Here is a 21210-nt window from a genome sequence, read left to right as displayed (position 1 = left end):
GAGGAATCCAGTTACTCTTGAAGGACTCCTCTTTCCCCCTCTGCCTCTTTCAGCCATCCCCAGCAGGATCTAGAACTCCTGTGGTCCTTCCCAAGAGGGCTCGGAGCTTGTCAGCAGTCAAGGCTCCAAACTAGAGGACTGGACACTAGGGTCGAGGACCTGACCCTTGGATGACCACCACAGGGTAACAGGGAAACCTGTTACCTCCTCCCTCTCCTTTCCCCTGAAAGAGAAGTCTCAGCAGTTATTTACAAAGATTTATTACAGCATGGGAGCGGTTCAGTCCTGGAGTCAGGAAGAAGGGAAGGGGGCAGAGCAGCTGGAGGACAAGGAGAGCCTGGCTCCCCCACCATGTTGCCCCCCTAAGGACTTATACTAGGCGGCATTCCTGGCATCAAAGCACAAACAAAAATGCAACAAAGCAGCCTCTGCCAGTGCATCTTCCAGGCACCCAGGCTGGGGAGCAGTTGATAAGGGGAAGATTCCAAAATGTTGAGGCTGGGAAAGGATGCCTGAATCCTGGGGCCTGGTAGAAGCCAGTGAGAGGGGTGGTGACTTGGAATTCCCCAGGGGATGGAGAAGGATCTATGGGCACTTAAAGTTCTCAGTACCCTCTTTCCCCAGATCTTAGGGTCCTGCCCTGTGGGTTTCCTGTGCCCAGGGGAGAGGATTCTGGGGAGTAGACTTGTGAAGGATGAACCTTTGTCCCCCATTTACTGGATTTCCCAATCAAGCTCTCTCACATCCCACCACCCACTGGTGAATGGGGGAATGACTGGCAGGGGTAGGCATCAGGCAGCAGTGCCCAGGGACTCGGGCATCAGCCAAAGGTGGGCAGACAAGCAAACACAGACCAGCCCTAGTCTTCTAAGTCAGAAGCCGCAGCCCTAGCAAGTGAGGGGAAGGGTACAAAGTAGGGTGGGGACAGAGTGGGTTTCTACGGAACAGCAATGCCCTTGCCACTTCTTCTGGGAGATGCAGGGCTGGTGCCTATGTGCCAGGTTCAGGGTGAGCAGGGCGCTGTGGCTCCTCCCCAGGTTCTGTAAGGCAAGCAGATGGACTTAGGGTCTGGCCACGCCCACCAAGATCCCAGCCCCGCCTCCCCAGCCCCTCCCCCCCCCCCAAACCTCACCATTTAATGCCGGATCTTCCACTTGGTCCTCAGAGCTTCCGTCTCTCTGGGGCTCATCCAGAGGAGGCGGGCGCTCCCAGGGACCCTCCAGACCTTGGCCACAAGTAGTCTTCTGCCCAGCTGTGGACAGGAAAGAAGGGATAAAAGCACAGGCTCTGAGTATCCATCTGGCTGTCCTGGAACAGGAGCCAAGTCTCTCAGCTGGCTGTGGCTAAGCTTCCTGAGGGTATCATGGTATAGTGGAGAGAGCACTGGACTAAGACAGCTCTTGCAATGACTAGCCATATGACTTAGATAGGTCCGTTGTTACCCTCTTTGAAGGGATGGTAAGAGGGAAGTTGTGTAGACTGCCTTAAATAAGATAATAGTTAATACCCTGCAGCCAGCGCCGGCACCGGAGCTGCTCCAAGATTGGTGGCAATTGATATTGCTCCTTGGTCATCTTGTCGTTTGACCCACTGCCCTGCTGCTTTCCTAAGGGAGCAGTCTCCTCTCACCTCCTCTTCACCTGTTCTTGGGGGGGTCCCGTGGGAGCTGACTCACCTCTTCCAGCTGGAGCTTTTGCTCCCATGGCCGATGCCCCCGCTGCCAAGGCAGAGAGGAGGCCCACGCCATTTTTGGGGGGTGCAAAGGGATGGACACTTCAAGCAGGAGTGGTTGGCTATTTTTCATCCCCATAAATAATGGCACCAGAACGTTTAAGGTGCACTGGGAGGGATAGATGTGGCTGGCCTGGGCCTAGAAAAACAGTCCTGGGAGGGCTGAGATCTTCCTGCCTAGGAATTCTCTGGGCCTTGGGACTCCCTGTGGAGATTTTGGGATTTGGCGTCTCTAGCTCTGAGGCCTTCTGTGTAGGTTTCAAGCCCCTCCCTGGCCCCTCTCTTCCCAGGCAGCTGCGGTTGGAGCTGCAGCCAATGCAGTTGGTTCTTGAATCCTACATTCTCCATCTAGACACTAGAGGGCACCCTCTCACCTCCAGCCTAGGAAATAAAAAAGGGGAAAAGAGCCACAGGTTCCTGGAGAGGACTTATCAACCAGCCCTGTGCCTCCCAGCAGAGACCACATCCTGTGTTCAGAAATGCAGGCGATGGGGGCACTGGATACTCTTAGTCCACTATCCCCCATCTCCTTGCACGTCCCAACTGCCGTGGATGGAAAGTCCTTTCTTGGGTCTAGCCTCAAACCTCAGGTGGCCTTGCCTTAATTCTTAGGGAAGAGAGGAATTATTAGAGGAAACCTGATTGGGAGAAGGACTGAGTCAAGGATGGGAACAGCCCAGGTGTCAGGTAAGGCTGAGTGCAAGGCATCCTGTGGGATGAGAGAGTGGGGAGGGAGGCCCTTTACATGTGTGAGAAACTGTGAACCGGGAGGGGGTGTTCCAGGACACTCAAGGGGGATCCCACCTTATCTGTGGGGGTGGAACCCAGGCTTCACAGCCCGTTCAGCTTACCAGACCCCCTGCTGCCCTTCAGGATTTCAGCCTGGCTGTCCTCCTCCTCCTCCTCTTCTTCGTCATCCTCCTCCTCCTCCTCTTCTTCCTCTCTTGGGTAGCCCAGCTCCCGCAGCTCCCCCAGCTCATCCTCCTCCTCTGAGGCCTGGTTCTCACCCACGTTGCTGATGGACTGCAGGTGAGACTCAGCAATGCGCTGCACAGCTGGCACAGGGGGACCGGGAAGGCAGGGGTCAGCCAGGCCCAAGAAGCGGGAGAGGCATGTGGCCCAGTCCCCAGCCTCCTTCCTGTGGGCCTGGGGCAGAGCTAATCCCCCACAGGGGTCTAGTTCAAAAGCTAAAAGCTGCAGGTCAGCCTGCTGGGGGCCAGACCAGGGCAGAAGCAGCAGGGGGTAGACTCTTGATCATGTTTGGCTCTTAAGCTGTCCAAAGATGCTGCTCCCCCAGAGGCTGGCACCAGGCAGCTCCTGCCAAGCCGGACAAGACCAGGCGGGTACAGCAGCAGCTTAACATTCCCTGGCTCGGGAGCTTGTCCACCAGCTACAGCCCCTGGAGAAGGCACAGGGCCTGTGGGCCAGGCCCTGGGGGATTTGTCCCTTTCAATTTCTAGGGGAGTGCCCAGCCTGCTTAGGGCTCACTGCTCACCCCGATCCTGCCCACCACCCCATGCTGGGCTTGGTCCCCACTCCCTGGCACTGCCCCATTATAGATGCTACCCCACACACCTCTGCCCCAGGCTCTAAGAGGTAGGAACAGTTCTGAGGCTAAGGACATAATAGTCTGCAGCCAGTGAAGTCCGTGCCTGGGGATGCGGCATGCCCAGACGCAGCCCCCACAATCTTGACCCACATCCCTAAGCTTCAACTCCCTCTGCGGTGACCTAGAAAGCAGCGAACACCACCCACCCCCCCAACGCCACCAAGGCCTGCTGGGATAGGACCTAGCAAGGGAACAGTGTGGGCAGCTGGGAGAAGTTTTCCAAAAGATGGAAGGGAATAAGGGTTAGGAGAAAGGGGCCAGGGCTGGGGGACTCTGGGAGAATGGCAGGGGTTGAGGGGACCCTGGGAGGAGTGGCTAGGACAGAGGCAGCAGGGAGGCCAGGAGCTGGTGGGATTTTAGAGCATTTGGGTCACTAAACTCAAGGCCCAGAGACCAGATGCCTAAGAGCTGGGACCTGCAGTTGCTGCAGCTACTCCTTTCTCCGCAGCAGGCCCCCCTCCCCTCAGAAAAGCCAAAGGGGGCAGATCCAGGCTGGAAACCTCCAGTGGAGGGAGCAGGGCACCGCTCTCCTGCCAACTCAGGACAGGCACAGAGGGTGCATTGTGCCTGCCTGCTGCCCTGCCTTGCCCCGAGCTCCACCGGTGCCTCCTGCTGCTGGCTCGGGCAAGCTACCCAGGCAAATAAAGCGCAATAAATTACCCGCCCTGTCCTTGGGGACACGGCAAAGCTTCACCTTGAACCACGTGTGAGAGTTCGGCCTTGGAGAAGAACCCCCCTCAAGCCAAGACTCAATGTCCACCCTTCCTTGGGGGCCCTGAGCTTCTCCCCCTACAAGTCCCCACCCTGCCAGATGCTTTCCCTGCCCAGAAAGGAGCCAAAGCCTATAACACAGTGCCCTGCAGGTTCAGAAGGTCCTCTGAGCGTTGGGGGAGGGAGGAGGAAGGAGAGGAGGTGGCAGCTCTCGCAGCCATCGAGGAGGAGTTCAGTTCTTCAGTTCGTGAGCCACAGTGTCAACAATAGGTGTGCACAGCCCTGTGCTGGCGCCCCGTGAGCCTCCCGCGTGCCTCGCCTGCCTCGTGCGTGCCTCGCAGGGCTCTGGCATCTCTGGGTTCCCCCTCATCCTCCCAACTTCTCCTAATCCCTCTGTCTCCAGCTCTGGGAACCTGAGTTCCCCCCACCCAAGTGTCCCTTTTCAAGCTCCAAGGTCTCCAGCACAGCCCCCGCACCCCTCTCCTGGCCCCTTTCCACCGCCCTGCCTCTCCCCATTCAGACCCTCCTTAAGTTGCAGCCCAAAGGGGCCACGGGGGTGGGGGCACATTTCTGGCCATCTTTTTCACCCCAGCCCTCTGCCCCTTGCTCACAATCAGAGTCCAAGGGTAGTTCTTCCCTCTCACACGCACTGCCCCCAACCAGCCCCAGGATGGGGAGGAGGAGAGATTTTTTCCATATTCTCTCCTGAGAAGATGCCACCTCTTCCCTCATGCCTGCTTCGGGGGCTGGCCTTCCCCACATCCCTACCGGTAGGAAGTCCTTCCAAAAGCTGAACCCACTGCCCGCTTGCTGTCCCTGCATCGTCCTGTCCTTGAGGAAGAGAAAGGGCGCCTGCCCTTCTCTCCTCTCCCCCAGTCTCTCTGCTCCCAACCTTGGCGGGCAGGCTGACAGGTGCACCTGTTGACCTTGGCCAGTTACTGGGAACTCATTAAAACCCACCCTGGAGGGAGGCTCTCTGCACACCCTTCTGGTTCCCTCCCTCCCAGCCTCCATGGGAGGAGGGGCTGGCCAGGCAGGAGAGCCTCAGGTGGGAGCTGAGGTGGGGTGTAGGAAGCATCCTAAGGCTTAGTTAGGAAGAGACCCTCCCCACACCCCCGCCTGTCCCCCTTCTCCTCCAGGTGTATCTCCCCCAGCTCCCCTGGAAGCCAAGTCTCCAGGCCGGCCCTGAAGACCCCTGTGATTTCACACCTGCTTCCCTTTGCACACCTTCCTCCCTCTCCCTGGAATGCCCTCCATGCCTGGCCTGCCTGTGGAATTCTTATTCATCCTTCCCATCCAAGCTTAAACACCCTCTCCTCTGTAACTCTCCCTGACCCTTTGAGGTGAAGGGCCCCAGGAGGGCTGAGGCCAAATCTTACTCTTATTTTTGCCCAGCGCCCACCAGGGGGGCCTGGCATACACTAGGTGTTTGATAAGTGAGTGCTATAGGAATGACTTGCCTTTTGGTATAGAAAGGAAAAGCAGGAACAGAAGCATCAGTGTGCAGACCTGTGCAAATGGCACGGGAATGGGAGAGGAGAGCAAGGGGTGCAGCCCAAAGAAGGTGCCCTTCGGGGAGGAGGAGGGGGAGGTGGTTCAGTGCTTGCTTGCAAAGGAGGTGCAGAGCTGAGTCTCTTTATGTTGACGCCTACTTGTTATGTACCTCTTTTCTTTCAACCCCACAACCTGATTTTAAGACCCATGCCACCCTTTTCAGCCTCTGGGCTCCTTCTTTTTACAAGGCCAAGTTAAGAAAGAATTAGTCTCTACGTAGGGATTGGGGTGGGTACACAAGACTATCCCTCCCCACCAACAAAAGCTCAACATGTCACACACACACCCAATGTCAGCCCAGTGGCAGGGCTCAAGGGGACAGCCCAACTGATGGGTGGGGGACAGTACCTTTCAGCGAGGGGGGTGTGTAGGCACAGGGGTTGGCTCTCTTCGACTTGAGGTGGTGCCCCTCTCCTGAGGCTCTCTGCTGGGGAAGTGCCAGGTTAAATGGGCTTACAGAGGCCCCTTTCCTTCACCCTCCCTCCATTCCATCCCACCAAGGCAACCCGGGCAGACTGGTCTAGCCTCTGTTCTCAGGTCCAGGCCCAGGCACTGCTGCCCCTCGGGTCCTGCACCTCCTGCACTGAGGCTGAGGCTAACTGGCGGCTTTGGGAGGGGCTCCATAGCCATGGCCTCAGAGCTCAGAGCAGGACCCTGGCTTCTGGAGGCCCAGCCTGAGTCTGAGCAGAGGAAAGACAAGGGCAGAGGAAAGACAAGGGCAGGGTGCTGGTGGCACCCTGGCACCAGGCACTCTCACTGAGGTGCCAATTGATATGCTAATGTCCTCCTGGGTGGCACGCTGTGTAGCTGGAAGAAGTAATCCCTCCACCCCATCACAAAGGGCCCTGGCATCCCTCCTTCCAGCTGCCCCTGGAAACTCACCTGGTGGGATGAGGCGTCCTCCTCTGAGGGAGGCCACCAGTGAACCGAGCCAGGAAGAGAAGAGGGAGAGAGAGGAGAGAGAGAGAAGAGAGACAGAATCTGAATTACTTTCCCCAAAGGCTCAGTCTCTGTGCCCTTTCCCTCCTGGTGTTGGGAGGTGCCTGGTCAATAAATGAACCCAATGGAGCTGTGCTCCCAGACCTTAACCCCCCCATCTTCTGCTCAGTCTCCTACTCATGGGACTTTGGCAGGGGCCTCAAGAAGGCATCAGGGTTAGGATGGGGCCAGGACTAGGGGGCAGGGTAGGGGCCCACCTGGCGAGGAGTGCTCTGAGAGCCGGAACAGCATGGCAGGGGTTGGTCTCCTGCGCCGGATCTAAGAAGACAGAGAAAGAGATGGGGAGGAGGGGGTGCAGGACAGACACCTGCAGCCCACTCCCCACCCCCTACCCAGGCAGCAGGGAACAAACAATGCTTTGGAGTCCCCAGGGAACCTTTGAATCAAAGACTGTCAGAGCTGTAAGGAACTCCATAGCTCACCCAACCCCCTCATTTTACCAAGGTGAAAACCCAAAGCTCAGAGAGGTTCAGCAAAGAGCTCAAAGTCACACAGCATGCCAAGGCAGGGAAGGGACAAGAAAAATGCATCACTGGCTCCCAGCTGACGCCCATCCCACTCCATGGCTACTCCAGAACTGCCACCTCCCTTTCTGTCTTCCCCTACCAAGGCCCTTCCTCTCTCATTTTTGAAGACATCAGACCTCAGGACCTGAAGCTGGCTGTGGAAGATGCCCCATGGGCCATGGCACCCACATGGCCCTGCCTATCTAAGGTCAGCTCAAGGGCTCCAGGGAAAGTGGATCCAGTTGCAGAGGGAGGCTGAGCCTGGTACTGCAGGCACCTCCAACCTCACACTGAGGCTCAGGTGTGGGTCTGACCCGCAGACCCACAGGGGCCTGGGTGTTGTCTCTGGGGGCCTGGCTCTGGGTCCCTCTAGCAGTATTTCTCAGGCTGCAGAACTCTTCACCCAGTCCTCATAAAAAACAAAAAGTTGCCATCCTTGGTACATGAGCCAAGCTGAACCGGGGGGGTGGGGGACGCACTGAGCACTCCTAGTGACTCACCCCCCTTCCCCCCAGCTTGGCAATCAGACCAACTGTCAGTTAATTAGGTCCCCTCTGAGCTCCAGGGAAATGTACAAAGAGAACCAGGTGAATTAAGCTGAAACTGCCACCTCCCTCTGCCAAGCTCCCAACACTGCCCTCCAGACCAAAAGCTGCTTGGGCCGGGGACCCAACCTGCCCCCATGGCCGCCTAGCTCTCCCCGAAATGACTTGGCTCCACTCTCACTGCGCTGTGGGGTGCCAGCTGCATCTCAGCAACAAGTGAATGGCTAGGTTGCGGGTGGGGGGCAGAACCCTCTTCTCTCCCTCCATCACATCTCACCCCCCCCCCCACCTCAAGCCCTTGAAGGCCTCCAGTCCCCAGAAAGGCTGTCCAGAGAACTCAGTTGTCTGTGGGAGGACTTCTGGCTTCTGTGATGACTGGTCATCACCCCCCCCCGCCCCCCATGTTGCCATGTTGTGGCTCTGTCTAGAGGTCAGAACAAGGTTCTGGCGACCCCAGCCCAGGCACGCAGGGTGGAACTAGAGAGAAAGCCAGAGCGTGGGGCAGCTGGGCGGAGGCCTGCTCTGTGTCATAGGTCAGTGTACCATGTTTCTCACATCTGAGCGGCACCAGTGGTCCGCGTGGAAGTTTAGGGAACGAGGACACTGTGCAGGGTCCAGAGGACCGTCTGCCCTCCCCGGGGCCGCCCGGGATTCTCCCGCCCCGGGATGAGGACCGAGGCCCCGGGGAAAAAGTTGCACGAGTCTGCAGCGAACTTCACGCGCTGCCCCGCGTCCCCGCCGCGTCCGAGGCGGGCCCGGGACTACTTCGCCCCCGTCTCCCAGGCCACTTCAGACCCCGGAGCGCAGAGGAGCCCGGGTGCTTAGCTGGGGTGGGGGGCGCCGCCGGGGCTGGGGCGCAGCCCCCTTACCATCTCCACCTGGCGGGGGTCGAGCTGGCTGGGGGGCGCGGGCACGGAGAACTGGATCTTCTTGCGGTCCTTGGGGTCCATGGCGGGCGGGTGGTCGGTGGGCGGGGCGCGCGCCGCGGGGTCCGGGGCTGGGGTCCGGGGCTGCGGTCCAGGCGCGCTGCTCAGGGCGCCGCGGCGACAGCGGACTGAGTGCGGCGGGGAGGAGCAGGAGGGCTGTTCACGCACAGATAAAAATACCGCGCCGGCGAGGGGAGGGGGCGCGGGGGCGGGGGGCGGCCGCCTGCTCGCCTACCCCGCCGGGCTCCGGGGCTCGACCGTGCCTCGGTGCCTTCGCGCCCGCACCCCGGGCTCCCCGGCTCGCGGGTCTGGGTCCCTGTCTCTCCCCTCCTTCCCTCGCTCTCTCTCAGTGTCGCTCCGCCCTTCCTCTATCTCCCTTGCTCCCTCTCCGCATGTCTGTCTCTGTCGCTGCCTCGCTCCGGCTCTACGGGTCTCACCCTCCGGCCCCAGCCTTGGGGTGCCCAGCCCGTGCCCTCAGCCTGGGCCTGGCGCCCGGGAGCTTGGTGGGAGGACTCAGGAGACAGGGGCCAATGAGCGCCGAGGAGCGTGTTCTCCCGGGGCCGGGAGGAGGGCGGGGAGTGTGAGCCGGGACCCGGGGAGCGGGCTGGGGGCCCCCTGCCGTCTCCCCAGAACTTGAAGCTGCATTATTGATGGAGTCCAGCAGGGAGGATAATGCGGGCAGACCGAGGGGAGAGCGGCAGCGGGGACTCTGGCTTTAACCCCTTCCTGGCGTGGGTACTTGGAGTTTCACGGGGAGGCCGTGAGGTCGTGGAGAGAATACCACCAGCCTGCCACGCTGTGAATGGGGGTGTCCTAGAAAGCGAGTGAGCGTGGAGCGGGTTGTGCGTGGGAGGACACGTGTCAGTCATCATGGCAGGGAGTGTGTGAAAGTGAGTGCCAGGGGCCCTGTAGTGCCTATAGCTAGGGAGTGTGTGTGGGGGGGGGAGGGGGGGTGTGGTGGTGTGTGGGGGTTGGTGGGGGAGGGGGGGGGTGTCGGTGTGGTGAGAGTGGTGCGGTATGTGTCTATGTGAGTGTGTGTCAGAGTGTCAAGGATGCGGGCTGTGAGTGGCAGGGTGTGGGAAGACTGTGTGTGTGCGGGGGGAGGGGGTGAGGTGGGGGAGGATGTCAGAGGCTGTCAAGGTGATGGGCAGGCTGTGCCAGCTTGGGGGTGGGGTACTGTATCCACAGCTCCAGCCTGTACAGTAGAAGGGGATGAGGCTGTGATCCTGGGAGCACTCCCGTGGGGGGCGGGGAATGTGTCCCTGCCGTGAAATATCCTGGATTCAAGTGCCTCCCCAGGTCTAACATGGGGGAGACAGAGCCAGCCCCGGGGAGATAGAGTTGGGGGTGATGGGGGCCAGCCTGTACCAGTACACGTGCCATCACGTGTGTGAGTTTGGTGCAGGAATAGAGCAGGGGGGAGAGGTGTGTGTGTGCTCGTTTCTGAGGTGTGAACCTCTCTCTCTCTGCAGAGGCGTTTGTGTGTGTCTCTGGAGGGGAGAAAGGGGAGGAGATGGCCCTGTGGTTTGGAGTGTCCCTGTTTATCTGTCCAGGTCCCAGGTATCTTTGTAGGAACCGGTGTTTCCCTCTGCGGGCATAGAGGCGAGGGACTGAATGCCCCTCTGCAGTGACGAGAGGGTGTGTGTGTAGACGTGTACATAGGCATGTGTCTTCCTGGGGCTCTGTTTGTGCTGGCTCTCTTCTCTCCTGGTCACCCTCGGGCCTGGAACAGTCAGGCGTCCCCCTCCCCCCACCCAGCAACTTTTCCACTCCCAGCCCCAGTGTGCTGGGTCCTTGGCAGAGCAAGAAGGAGCAAGAGGCCAGAGGAGTCTTGTGAAAATGGAGTCAGGGGCACAATGCAGTGCCCCAGAGTCAGCACCCACTCTGGGAGTGAGAAGAGGGTAGCAGGAGGGCAGAGGTTTGCCCATGGGCACTGGAAGCCCTGGCTGCTCAGCGCCACTCCCCCCAACCCCCAGGCCTGGCTCAAGTCCCGCTGTGTTTGTTGACTTTTATGCTTATGGGGAAACAGCCAGATGCCAGGTTGCTGGCCCAGGGGTGTGGGCATCTCTGGCAGCCCTTGGCTTGGCCCAGACCCCTCCTTCAGCTGGGTTACGGTGGGGGGTGGTAACGACTAGTTTGGCAGTGCACATGAGAAGGTCCTGGGAGTCGGAAGGGGCACAGGAAAGGCATGGCTCAGGCAGTAACCTGAGTGGCCACTGGGCTAAGGTGAGGCTGAAAGGCCTGTGGCTTCCAGTGCTGGGGAGGTGGGAAGGTCCTGGTTGGGAGGAAGGGGACAGAGGACAGCTGGATGGGTAATGAGAGGACAGGGACAAGGAGGCATCACTACCAGTGGAACCTCAGAGCCCATCCGAGCTGAGAGGGCCTTGGGGAACACAGCGGCTCAGGCTCCTTTGACCAGGGAGGCTTGTTCATAGAGGTTCTGCCAAAAGGTTTGGAGCTCTGGGTGGCCCTGAATCAGGAAAAATTCCCCTGACCCAGGCTGGGGCAGCTGGGAACGGAGACTCTCCTCTCTTGGCTAAGCTTGGAAAGATGGGGTGGTTCAGGGATAGAGGGGAGGTCTTTGCCCTCTTCCCCCAACCTTTGCCCAGGCACCCACAGCTCTGGCTGCTAAACCCTGGAGCCAAGAGGGACGGGGGAACCTCGCTGACAGAGGAACAGTCACAAGGGACAGACAGGAAGGAGGAGGAAGGGAAGGAAGGATGACAGAGACAGGAGGTGAGAGAGAGAGAGGAGGGGGAGGTAGGAAACATCGGAAAGAAAGAGCGAGAAAACACATGTGAGAGATGGAGAGACAAAGGGGGAGAGAGAAAGCCTCACGACAGAGAGAGGCAGGAGACAGAGATGGAGAGAGAGTAAAAATAGCTCAGCATTAAGATAATTGCAGCTCACAGCTCTGCCCTCCGTTAGGAATTAAATGAGGTTTTATTACTTTGATTTTTCTCTCCTGGATCCTACGCGACTTCTCAAGAACTTGGGGAAAAGTTTTTCAGGTGGGCGGCCAGGTGGCGGGGGCTGCGTGGGTGACAGAGGAGGAAGGGGGGGCAGGGGGGAGGTGTGGGCAGGGGCAAGGAGTGGGGAGGGGCTGGTGAGGATGGGGGAGCCCAGCAGGGGCTGGGGGAGGTGGCCAGCTTCAGGCACATCCCAGAGGGGCTGAGAAGCAAAGGGCCAGGGTGACCTCCATTTTCTTGACTTAGAATTAATCATATGCAAATGAGATGTAAAAATAATATGCCACTCCTCGATTATTATTCTTGAGTAGAACACAGGCGTTTGGGTCCAAGGAACAAATTCAAGACCTTGTTTGACTTAACTCCATTGAACTATGGGTCTTTCTGCTTGGACTGACAAAGTTTGTCATAGGGTGTCTATTAATGTATAGTAGGTCTGAGCACACTATTTTGAGCACACTGTTTCTCCTCACTCGTTGCCTCTTGCCTTCACATTGTCCGGCATACAGGAGGCACTACATTCACCTTCTCTGGAAGTGTGAAGCCTTTGTTCTCTTTTGGGGAGGTGGGGAAAGAGTTCAATCGTGAATTTTCCCTCCTTTCTTTCAAGCAAGATATAGTCTAGTGGACAACATAAACTACAGAGTTGGACCGACCTGGGTAGAAATCTTAGATCTATAACTTACTGTGTGACCTTAGACAAATTCTTAGCCTCACCGTGCCTCAGTTTCCTCGTGTCTCAAAGCCCACCTTACATGGTACCTGTGACGATTCGAAAAACTGAAACTAATGAAGTCCCCAGCCCAGTGCAGGGCTCCCCGGTCAGTATTCAATGAAGGTTCCAGCTTCTCTAGAGCGCTAGGAGTGCAGTTCCGAAAATAGCCAGAAGGTGGCGGAGTCGGCCAGTGTTTGGGCTGCTGCGCTGCTGGCACTGCGGGTCTGTAGCTGGGCATCACACCCCTGACCTTGGCACCACGGAGCTGAGTCAAGCTGGCTGTGTTGGCATGTGACAGCTGGAAGGGAGGCCCCCGGAAGCCGCTGGAAGCAACCTTAGAGAAGCCAGGGAGCATTAGCTGGGCACTCTGGGGCATCTTTCCCTGCCGCTGCTGGGGGGGGGCGGGCGGGGGGCGGGATGGAGAGCGGGAGGGAGAGGTTGGGGATTCCAAGGCCCGCCTCTGGGAAAATCCGTGGACACCGAGAGGAGAGGGCAAAGGCACCCTCAGTAGGGACACTGGTGACACCAGGACAGGTGGGCAATCATCTGAGACACTCATTGACACACATTCATTCATTCATCCATCATCCAACCCTTTGCCCTTCAGTAAATCACATTGGGTGCTTTTTTAAAAATCAACTCTATTGAGTTAGGAGTTTATATACAATAAATGTACCAAGTTTAAATATAAATTTCTATGAAACATTTCCATACAACATGTGACCACTATCATACAGATACAGAACATTCTCATTACCCCAAATGTTCTTTGGCCCCATGCAAGTCATCTCCCCTCCCCCCTCACTGGGTGTATCATAACTCTTAGCACACTATTTTGAGACACATCCTACCCACTATCTGTCTTTGCATCATCACCTGCCTGCCATTAGTGCCCGGAGTACAGTAGCACTACATGCTGTAGAGGGGATGGATTGAGGAATGAATGAATAGATAAATACATGAGTCATAGAAATCGGCAACGCGTGACGTATATGGAGCATTTACTCTGTGCTGGGCACGGGGCTAGGCCTTTTATATGTATTGTCGCATTTAATCCTCATTAGATTCACTCCGTTTTACAGATGGGGTAAATGAGGCTCCGAACTTCTGCCCAGAACCTGGGTTCAAAGGCAGACCGTCTGACTTCAGAGTTCTCACTCATACTGCTGCCTTTAATACATTCATGATGGGCAAGTACAAGATCGCTTGCATACACTGAACTGGGCTTCTCTCTTGCTCAGAATTGGAGCGGGTCTCTCTCTCTCTCAGCCCAGTTTGGACCAACCTGGGTGGGAAGCAAAAATCAATGTGCGGAGGCTGCCCTCTGGTGGCAGACATGAGTACAGCGGTATCTGTTCCCTCTGGCGCCCCCAGGTGGGATGCTGTTGAGAAGAATGAGCAAGCCGGCAGCCCACAGCGGGGGCAGCCTCAGCCCCGGGCACCTGGAGACCCCCTGCTCTGGCCACTGCCTGGTGCCCCCCGAGGTGCCAGCTGAGGCTGCCCCCGAAGAACGCCAGCTGCCGGAGCCTGCCGCCTCCCACCCCCTCCACCAGCCTCACACACACTCCAATCCCGGTCCAGTCGGCTGCTTCCATTCCCTGAAGAAGAGGCCCTAAAGTTAAAACAGCTGTTAATTTATAAACCAATTTTTCCGTGACTGCTTAATAAATCGCCAGCAGCTGCTCTGCCCCCCCTCCTGCCCAGGCACCCGGCCCCGAGGGCTGCATGGAGAAGCTCAGAGCCGCCAGCCTGCCCCTCCTGCCTCCTTCCCCCAACTCCCCAACTTGCCCCCAATCTCCCAGGAACTGGACATATGTGGGGGAAACCCCAATGAAACCCAGCTTCTCTGGGCTTCAGTGGAGTGGAGAGGGGAGGATGATTTTTCTGCAGCCCAAAGGCCATCCCTCCCAACGCCCTAAAACCCCCAACCCAGGACTCCCAGACCCAGAGGGTAGGTGTCAAAGGTATTCTTAGTTCTGGGGGAGATGAGGTGTTCAGATTCCCTAGAGAAGTTCCCCTGAGCAACTGGGAGGCAAAGGGACCCTGGACTCATCCCTGAGCGCACTGGAATCTCAATTCCCATATCAGGGTGGTCCCCCTGACAGATGCTAACAGACTCACTGACCCTGCTGTTCTCTCAAGGGGGAGGCTGGGAGGCGGCAAGGAATGCTGGGATAGCATCCCCACTCTGGGAAGATGCCCACACACACTCATCCCCAGGATAGTGAGAGGAGGGGTCTGGGCCTCCAGAACATTCACTTTGCCCAACTTCCACTAGCATATAAAAGGCACCATGGAAATCCACGCGGGGTGGGGGTCTTGTGAATGGCAGACATGAGACATGTTCTTTGCATCTGCAAGTTCCAAAGGCACCCAGGATGAAAGGCCTGCTGCTACTGTGTTCCCTGGCTCTGCTGGGCAAGAGTCAATCCAGCCAGGCTGGACTTCCCTAGTGGCACAGTGGTTGAGAATCTGCCTGCCAATGCAGGGGACACGGGTTCGAGCCCTGGTCTGGGAAGATCCCACATGCCGTGGAGCAACTGGGCCCGTGAGCCACAACTACTGAGCCTGCGCGTCTGGAGCTGTGCTCCGCAACAAGAGAGGTCGCAATAGTGAGAGGCCCGCGCACCGCGATGAAGAGTGGCCCCCGCTTGCCACAACTAGAGAAAGCCCTCGCACAGAAACGAAGACCCAACACAGCCAAAAATAAATAAATTAATTAATAAATTAAAAAAAAAAAAAAAAAAGAATCCGCCTGCAATGCAGGGGACACGGGTTCGATACCTGGTCCGGGAAGATCCTACATGCCGCGGAGCAAGTAAGCCCGTGTGCCACAACTGCTGAACCTGCACTCTAGAGCCAGCGAGCCATAACTACTGAGCCCGCGAGCCACAACTACTGAAGCCCACGCGCCTAGAGCCCGTGCTCCGCAACAAGAGAAGCCACCATAATGAGAAGCCCTCGCACCAAAACGAAGAGTAGCCCCCGCTCACCGCAACTAGAGAAAGCCCGCGTGCAGCGATGAAGACCCAATGCAGCCAAAAATAAGTAAATAATTTATTTATTTTTAAAGAAAAATCCAGCTATGCCCCTGTAGACACAAGGAGCTCAGTAGGAAACGGGGAACAGTGTGGTAAAGCACACCAGGTCAGAAGTTCAAATCCCGGTCTCCCACCTACTAGCTGTGTGACCTTGGGCAAGTAACTTAACTTCTCTTTCCTTCCTCGGTGACTCCATTTATAAAATAGGGATAATAATTACAGAACTGTTGTGGAAATTAGACAAGCTGAGGCACAGGAAGTGCCTGGCACATCGTAGGTGCTTACGGTAATGTGACAGTATTATCTTTCTTATCCCCCTGCTGGAAAGAGCAGAGACTGGATCTCCTAGCTCCCCACAAGTAGCAAATCTTGGGGTGGGGTTGCTCAGGAGATTTCCACGGGTGGGGGCAGGTAAGTGTTCTGGGGACAAAACTGAGAAAAAACCAACCTGGATTTCTGAGTTATATGGTTCTGACTGGGTTCTCTCACTCTGGGCCCTTCTGTTCCCTCCCATTCCTCCACCCCCCAACCTCCTCCTGACTCAGGTAGCCATGGCCTTTCCCCAGCCTGCTTCTTGGAAAAGAAGGAAAAGCTTCCACGTGACTCCATCTCCTGGGAGCCCCACCTCTCAAGAAGCAAGTTCTCCCCACAGTCTGTCTAACTGAATTCCCTTCCATTTCTTCTCTTGTTCTATTAGCTGTCATGACCCTTTCCTGCCCCACCCCCAGAGACCTGCTGGCCTCTGCTGTCACGCAGGCCGCAGGCCGGGAGTGAGCCTGACTCTGCTACATCCTCCCTGTGTGCCCAGAGCAACTTAGTCAACCTCTCTGAGCCTTGGGTTCCCCAGCTCTAGAATGGGGAGAATCCCAGAACCTACCTCCTGGGTTGTCATGAGGGTTGAAAGAGACACTGTCCATGAAGTTCTTATCCTTAGCACAGGGCCTGGCTCTCAGCAGGTGCTGAGGACATAGTGGCGGAGAGAGAGGTGGCAGAGTGTGGTGGAAAGAACCCGGATGCCAGAACTGGACTGTCTTGGTTCAAATCCCACTCCACTCCTCGCAGCCGAGTGACCTTGAGCAGGTTGCTTAACTGTCCAGTGCCCGTGTTTCTCCATCCATAAAAGGGCCTGTGATAGAGCCTCCGTCACTGGGGGGTTGTCAGCCACCTAGAATTCTCAGAACAGGTCTCCGGCTAAATAAATGTTCCCCCGAATTAACAGTATTGTGAGTTGCTGTTACTATTATGGGCCCACTAGAGAACTGACCCCCTTTAGGCCTTGCCCCACTAGGGGCTTGTTGATGGCAGAAGGTTGCAGGGTGAGCAGAACCAGACTGGAGACCCTAGTATTGGGGTTCCTAGCTCAGGACAGGCCCGCAGGCTCCACTTCCTCAGTGTTCCCACCTCTGACATCCCCCTAGACCCTGGCTTGGGCTCAGTCAGGAGGCACAACCCTCTACCTCGCTGAGTCAATGCTCCTGCAAACTCTCCAGCCCCCTCCCTATGCTTAGGTCCTGACTACCTCCTAGAAGAAGAAAACCGGGTCCCGGGGGCCCACTCAAGCCTAGGACTGCTCTGCCAGGGTGCCAGCTGGTGCCCACGGAGGCGGTGCTGCAGTTTGATCATGTGGAAAGGGAAAGCTTGGAGGTACCCCCAGCCGTGGTGGCCCCCGCCAGAGACGAGACTGGGGCACCCAGGACATCCTGGAGGCTTCCTTCGCCTGGGGACAGGCTGGGGTGAGAGCTAAGCTTGTCTTGTCTGGTGCCTCAGTTTACTCAGCCATCCTGGAGATGGAGTCTTCATTTCTGTCTCCCTGGGGCCCCAAAGGCCTTGGCATTGGTCTCTCGCAGCTCCTTGCCCTCTTTCCTTTCTTAAAGAAACCGAGCTCAGCCTCCTCCTCCCGGCCCGGATTCTCTCCTTAGAAGCCACCCAGGAGGACCCTTAGCCCGGAAGGGGAGGGGAAGAGCCAACCCCGTGCTGGAGATCGCCTCTGCAGGACGTGGGGCTGCACCTCCAAGCCCGCCCAGGGCCGGGGTCACCCCGCGCTCCGCGCCCCTGTCCCTTCCCGCCGCCACTGGCCCTTTAAGAGCCTCTCCGCGCGCCGCCGTCCCGGATCAGCCAGAGAGACCATTAAAATTTTATGCAGAATGAAAATGGGCCAGGTCTCCAGCTTCCTCGCTCCCATCCAATGATTTATTACTCGCAAATACCACAGAACTAATTAGTATAGTAATTAATTAATACGCATTTGCATATTTGCATGTGCAATTAGTGCAGTGGAGTGATTACTGGGAGAATGAGGGGCCCTGGATTGTCAGATGTGAGGGGGAAGTGGCCTGGAAAAGAGTTAGTGGGAATGAACTTTGCAGGGAGCGCGAAGGCCGGGAGGGAGGGGGAGGCGAGCGGGGCGAGGCCGGGGGCGCCGGGGCGCTGGGCCACCTCGCGGGGCGCGGAGCGGCCGCGCGGGGCAGCGAGGGTTCCGGGCCGACCCGCGGCCACCGGACGCCGGTCGGGGTCGTGACCCGGACGCCCCCGCCACGCCCGCGGCCCCGCCCCGCCCCCGCCGCGTGGCACAGCTCCAAGAGAGCGCCTGATTGTTATGCATTGTGTTTCTTGTTGCGAGCGGAGCCTGGCGGAATGGGGCTGGCACAAGCTGTTTCCCTGCCACGCGGCGGTGGCACCTTAAAGGGGCAGCGTCCTCTTCCCGCCGCCGCCCGGCCGCCCCCGCCCCCGCCAACCCCACCCCCCCAACCCCAGTTGGACCCCCTTCCGGGAGGCCACGGGCGGCCCGAGCCGGGCTAGAGGCCAGAGGGCGCGCGCCGAGGCCGCCCAGGAGGTGGCGCGGCCCCAGGGGGCGCGGGGCACGTGCCGAGGGAGCCTGGCAGGCAGGAAGGCAGGCTTCGAGCCGGGACCCAGCGGCCGGGGCGCTCCAGGCCCTCTGCCCGGCACGCGGCGGGGGTGATGAGGAGAGAGCCGGGAGAAAACCAGGGTGAGAAGGACAAGGAGAAAGAGTGGCAGGGGCCCACTGGGTGCCAGGTGCTTCTTCATAGGACACCGCTTTGCTTCCAATCTTCACAAAGATTCTGTGAGGCAGGGCTCCTTATTCCCATTTTACAGACCGAAAAACAGAATGGGTGGCCGGCGGCTAGTGATCAAGTAGTAAAGCTGGGTTTCCAGCAGGTCGGTCCATCCTCAAGTGCTCAACGTGGAGCCAAGGGCCAGAGGAAAGAGTGACATTTCCTCAGGGGGCATCAGGGAGGACTTCCCGGTGAAGGAAGCACCTCACTGAGCTTGCAAGGGCGAGAAAGGCACCTCCTGAAGGAGCTGAGGGAAGAGGGATACAGGGTGGAGAAAACCCATGTTTGATGTGACTGCCCCTTTCCCTGTGTAGAGAGACCCCCCCCCCACCTACCATGAGTAGAACTGCAGAGACCCAGGCCAGGGCACTGACTCCCATTACGTGGGGGCCTGGATAACAGGCAAACCCTTGGCCCCAGATCCTCCCAGGGTGCCCTCCTTTCCCTCTCTATTGTAGAGTCTGCTGGTCCCACAGTGTGGAGATAACCCAGGTTTCACAGAAAGGAACACTGTTTGTAAAAGTGAGTAAGAGATTGGACTCAGAGTAAGGCAGAGCTTGGTTCAAATCCAGGCTCTGCCACTTACCAGCCATGTGACCTTGACACAGCAACATTAAAAAAAAAAAAATTTATTTATTTTTGGCTGCGTTGGGTCATCGTTGCTGGCTGTGGGCTTTCTCCAGTTGCGGAGAGCAGGGGCTACTCTTAGTAGTGGCGCGTGGGCTTCTCATTGCGGTGGCTTCTCTTGTTGCCGAGCACAGGCTCTAGGCGCATGGGTTCAGTAGTTGTGGCTCACGGGCTTAGTTGCTCCGTGGCATATGGGAATCTTCCCGGGCCAGGGTTCGAACCCGTGTCCCCTGCATTGGCAGGCAGATTCTTAACCACTGTGCCACCAGGGAAGTCCGACACAGCAACCTTAACCTCAACCTCTCTGTGCTTCAGCATCTAGTCTTTAAGTGGAGGTAACAGTGATCCCACATCCGAGGTCATGGTGAGAATGAAATAAGATTGTGTGTGTGAAGCCAGGGCCTGGCACAGATAACACTGCCGCTGTCATTATTTCACTATTATGGATTACAAAACATTAAAGTATTACAGAGAGCTCTGAGGCCCCAGGGACAGGAGGACCCCAAAGCGGTAACCAGGGTCCTAGTTTCTAGTCCCAGCTCTGTCACCACTTATTGTGTGAAACAAGGCATGTTGCTTCCCCTCTCTGTGCTGTGGTTTCCTTATCTGTAAGGTGGGGCATTGGGCCATGAGGCTCCTACCCCTAGACTGTTCCCTTCCCTCCCCATGCCCCCCTGACCCCACAGGGTACTGAACCAGGGAAGTAAGGGCTAAGTCTCATTCACACTGTCTTGGGCTCCAGTCTCCCAGGGGCTAAGCCAAGAGGTCTCTGGTTAAATTGTGACCTTCTGCCCTGGCTTTGCCCTGCATGCACACCCCTGCCCCCACCCCATGCACAGCCCTTTAAGGCTGTCCTCCTGTGAGTACCAGCACCACTGCAGCTGTGGGTCCTCTGTGCCCACTGCCAGCCTCAGGTGCCCCATGCACTGTTACTGGGCTCAAGGGAGGCATCAGAGAACTGTCCGGTACCAGGTACCCAGAAGTCCCCAGCCCAGATCCTTGATTCTGATTTCCAGGGGAGGAAATCAGGACATGCCCAAGTCATGGGCAAGTTCAAAGCAGAGCCTGCCTGGAGGAAAGAAACCTGGGATGCACACCCGTCCTGTGCTCTTCCCACTGCCCTGCACTGCCCCATCAGGCGCCCACTATCTGCCATCGATCAGGACTTAACGACTCCAAGTGCACTTCATAATCACTGTCCTTTTGGTCCTCCCATCAGTGCTGAGAGAGACAGCAGGTGGACAAGTGGCACTAGCCCCATTTTACAGATGAGGAAGCAGAAGGTTACATGATTTGACCAAGGCTGAGACCCTGCTAAGTCTGGTGTTCTTTTGACCAGCTCGAGCTCCCTCTTCCACTGACTGCCCTCCTCTGCAGACCCGTGGAGGGGCAGGGGCAGGACATCCCAACTGCTCACTTGGAAAACTGACAAGAAAGGCAGAACAAAGATGCAGTGATGAACAGAGCTTCAGGAACAAAGTTTTGTCTTTAATTCTTTCTTTCTTTCTTTATTTTTGGCTGTGTTGGCTCTTCGTTGCTGCACGCGGGCTTTCTCTAGTTGCGGCAGGTGGGGGCTACTCTTCGTTGCGGTGCGTGGGCTTCTCATTGCAATATTTTCTCTTGCTGCGGAGCACAGGCTCTAGGCACGCGGCCTTCAGTAGTTGTGGCACGTGGGCTCTAGAGCGCAGGCTCAGTAGTTGTGGCGCAGGGGCTTAGTTGCTCCGCGGCGTGTGGGATCTTCCCGGACCAGGGCTCGAACATGTGTCCCCTGCATTGGCAGGCAGATTCTTAACCACTGCGCCATCAGGGAAGTCCCAAAGTTTTTTTGTTTTTGTTTTTGTTTTTTTGTTTTTTTTTTTAAGTTGATCAGGGCCCTGAGGCAAAACCAGCCATACCTGGATGGGGCAGTTGCTGAGGCAGCACTTCCACATTTGTTAGCTCGTTTGATGCTTAGCAGGCATCTTATTGTAATTATCACGCCCATTTTACAGAGGGGAAGGCTGACGTTCCATGTCACTGCGGGGATTGGTAGGGAGGCTGAGGGGAAAGGAGGAGGAGCTTCCCCTAGGCAGGTGTCCTGCCCTGGCTGCAGCCTTCAGTTTCTGGGCAGTGGCAGGACGGACCTTTGTCACCACGACCACTTATTGAGGATATTGTATGTGCCAGGCTCTGGGACCAGTTCCTGCCTTCCAGGTGGGAGAGA

At 57.3% G+C, this 21210-nt stretch overlaps 1 protein-coding gene across 2 annotated transcripts; it reads right to left on the bottom strand.

Annotated features, from left to right (window-relative positions):
- Positions 1–242: 242 nt before the first annotated feature.
- PPP1R1B (protein phosphatase 1 regulatory inhibitor subunit 1B) lies at positions 243–9088 on the bottom strand. Of its 2 annotated transcripts, XM_036838378.1 has the most exons (8): positions 8817–9088; positions 8525–8709; positions 6802–6862; positions 6488–6510; positions 5954–6032; positions 2583–2786; positions 1133–1252; positions 243–1040 (listed from the first exon to the last, which is right to left on the bottom strand). In XM_036838378.1, exons 2-8 carry the CDS (start codon positions 8603–8605, stop codon positions 991–993), a joined length of 618 nt encoding a protein of 205 aa, XP_036694273.1. In that variant the 5' UTR covers positions 8606–8709; positions 8817–9088; the 3' UTR covers positions 243–990. The 2 variants fall into 2 exon arrangements, with proteins under 2 accessions (XP_036694273.1, XP_036694274.1); XM_036838379.1 differs by having other exon boundaries at positions 5954–6029; positions 8525–9085.
- Between the last annotated feature and the right edge of the window lie 12122 nt (positions 9089–21210).

The sequence above is a fragment of the Balaenoptera musculus genome, chromosome 20 (assembly GCF_009873245.2).
Source record: "Balaenoptera musculus isolate JJ_BM4_2016_0621 chromosome 20, mBalMus1.pri.v3, whole genome shotgun sequence".
Classification (NCBI taxonomy): Eukaryota; Metazoa; Chordata; class Mammalia; order Artiodactyla; family Balaenopteridae; genus Balaenoptera; species Balaenoptera musculus.
This window is presented reverse-complemented; position numbering and strand designations above follow the sequence as displayed.

Bases quoted from the DNA above. Each gene is read 5' to 3' on its own strand.
- PPP1R1B (XM_036838378.1), bottom strand. From the start codon at position 8,605: ATGGACCCCAAGGACCGCAAGAAGATCCAGTTCTCCGTGCCCGCGCCC. The intron at 6,033-6,487 runs GTGAGTTTCCAG...GCACTTCCCCAG, and splicing joins AGGACGCCTCATCCCACCAG to CAGAGAGCCTCAGGAGAGGG. The intron at 1,041-1,132 runs GTGAGGTTTGGG...CTTGCCTTACAG, and splicing joins GGAAGATCCGGCATTAAATG to AACCTGGGGAGGAGCCACAG.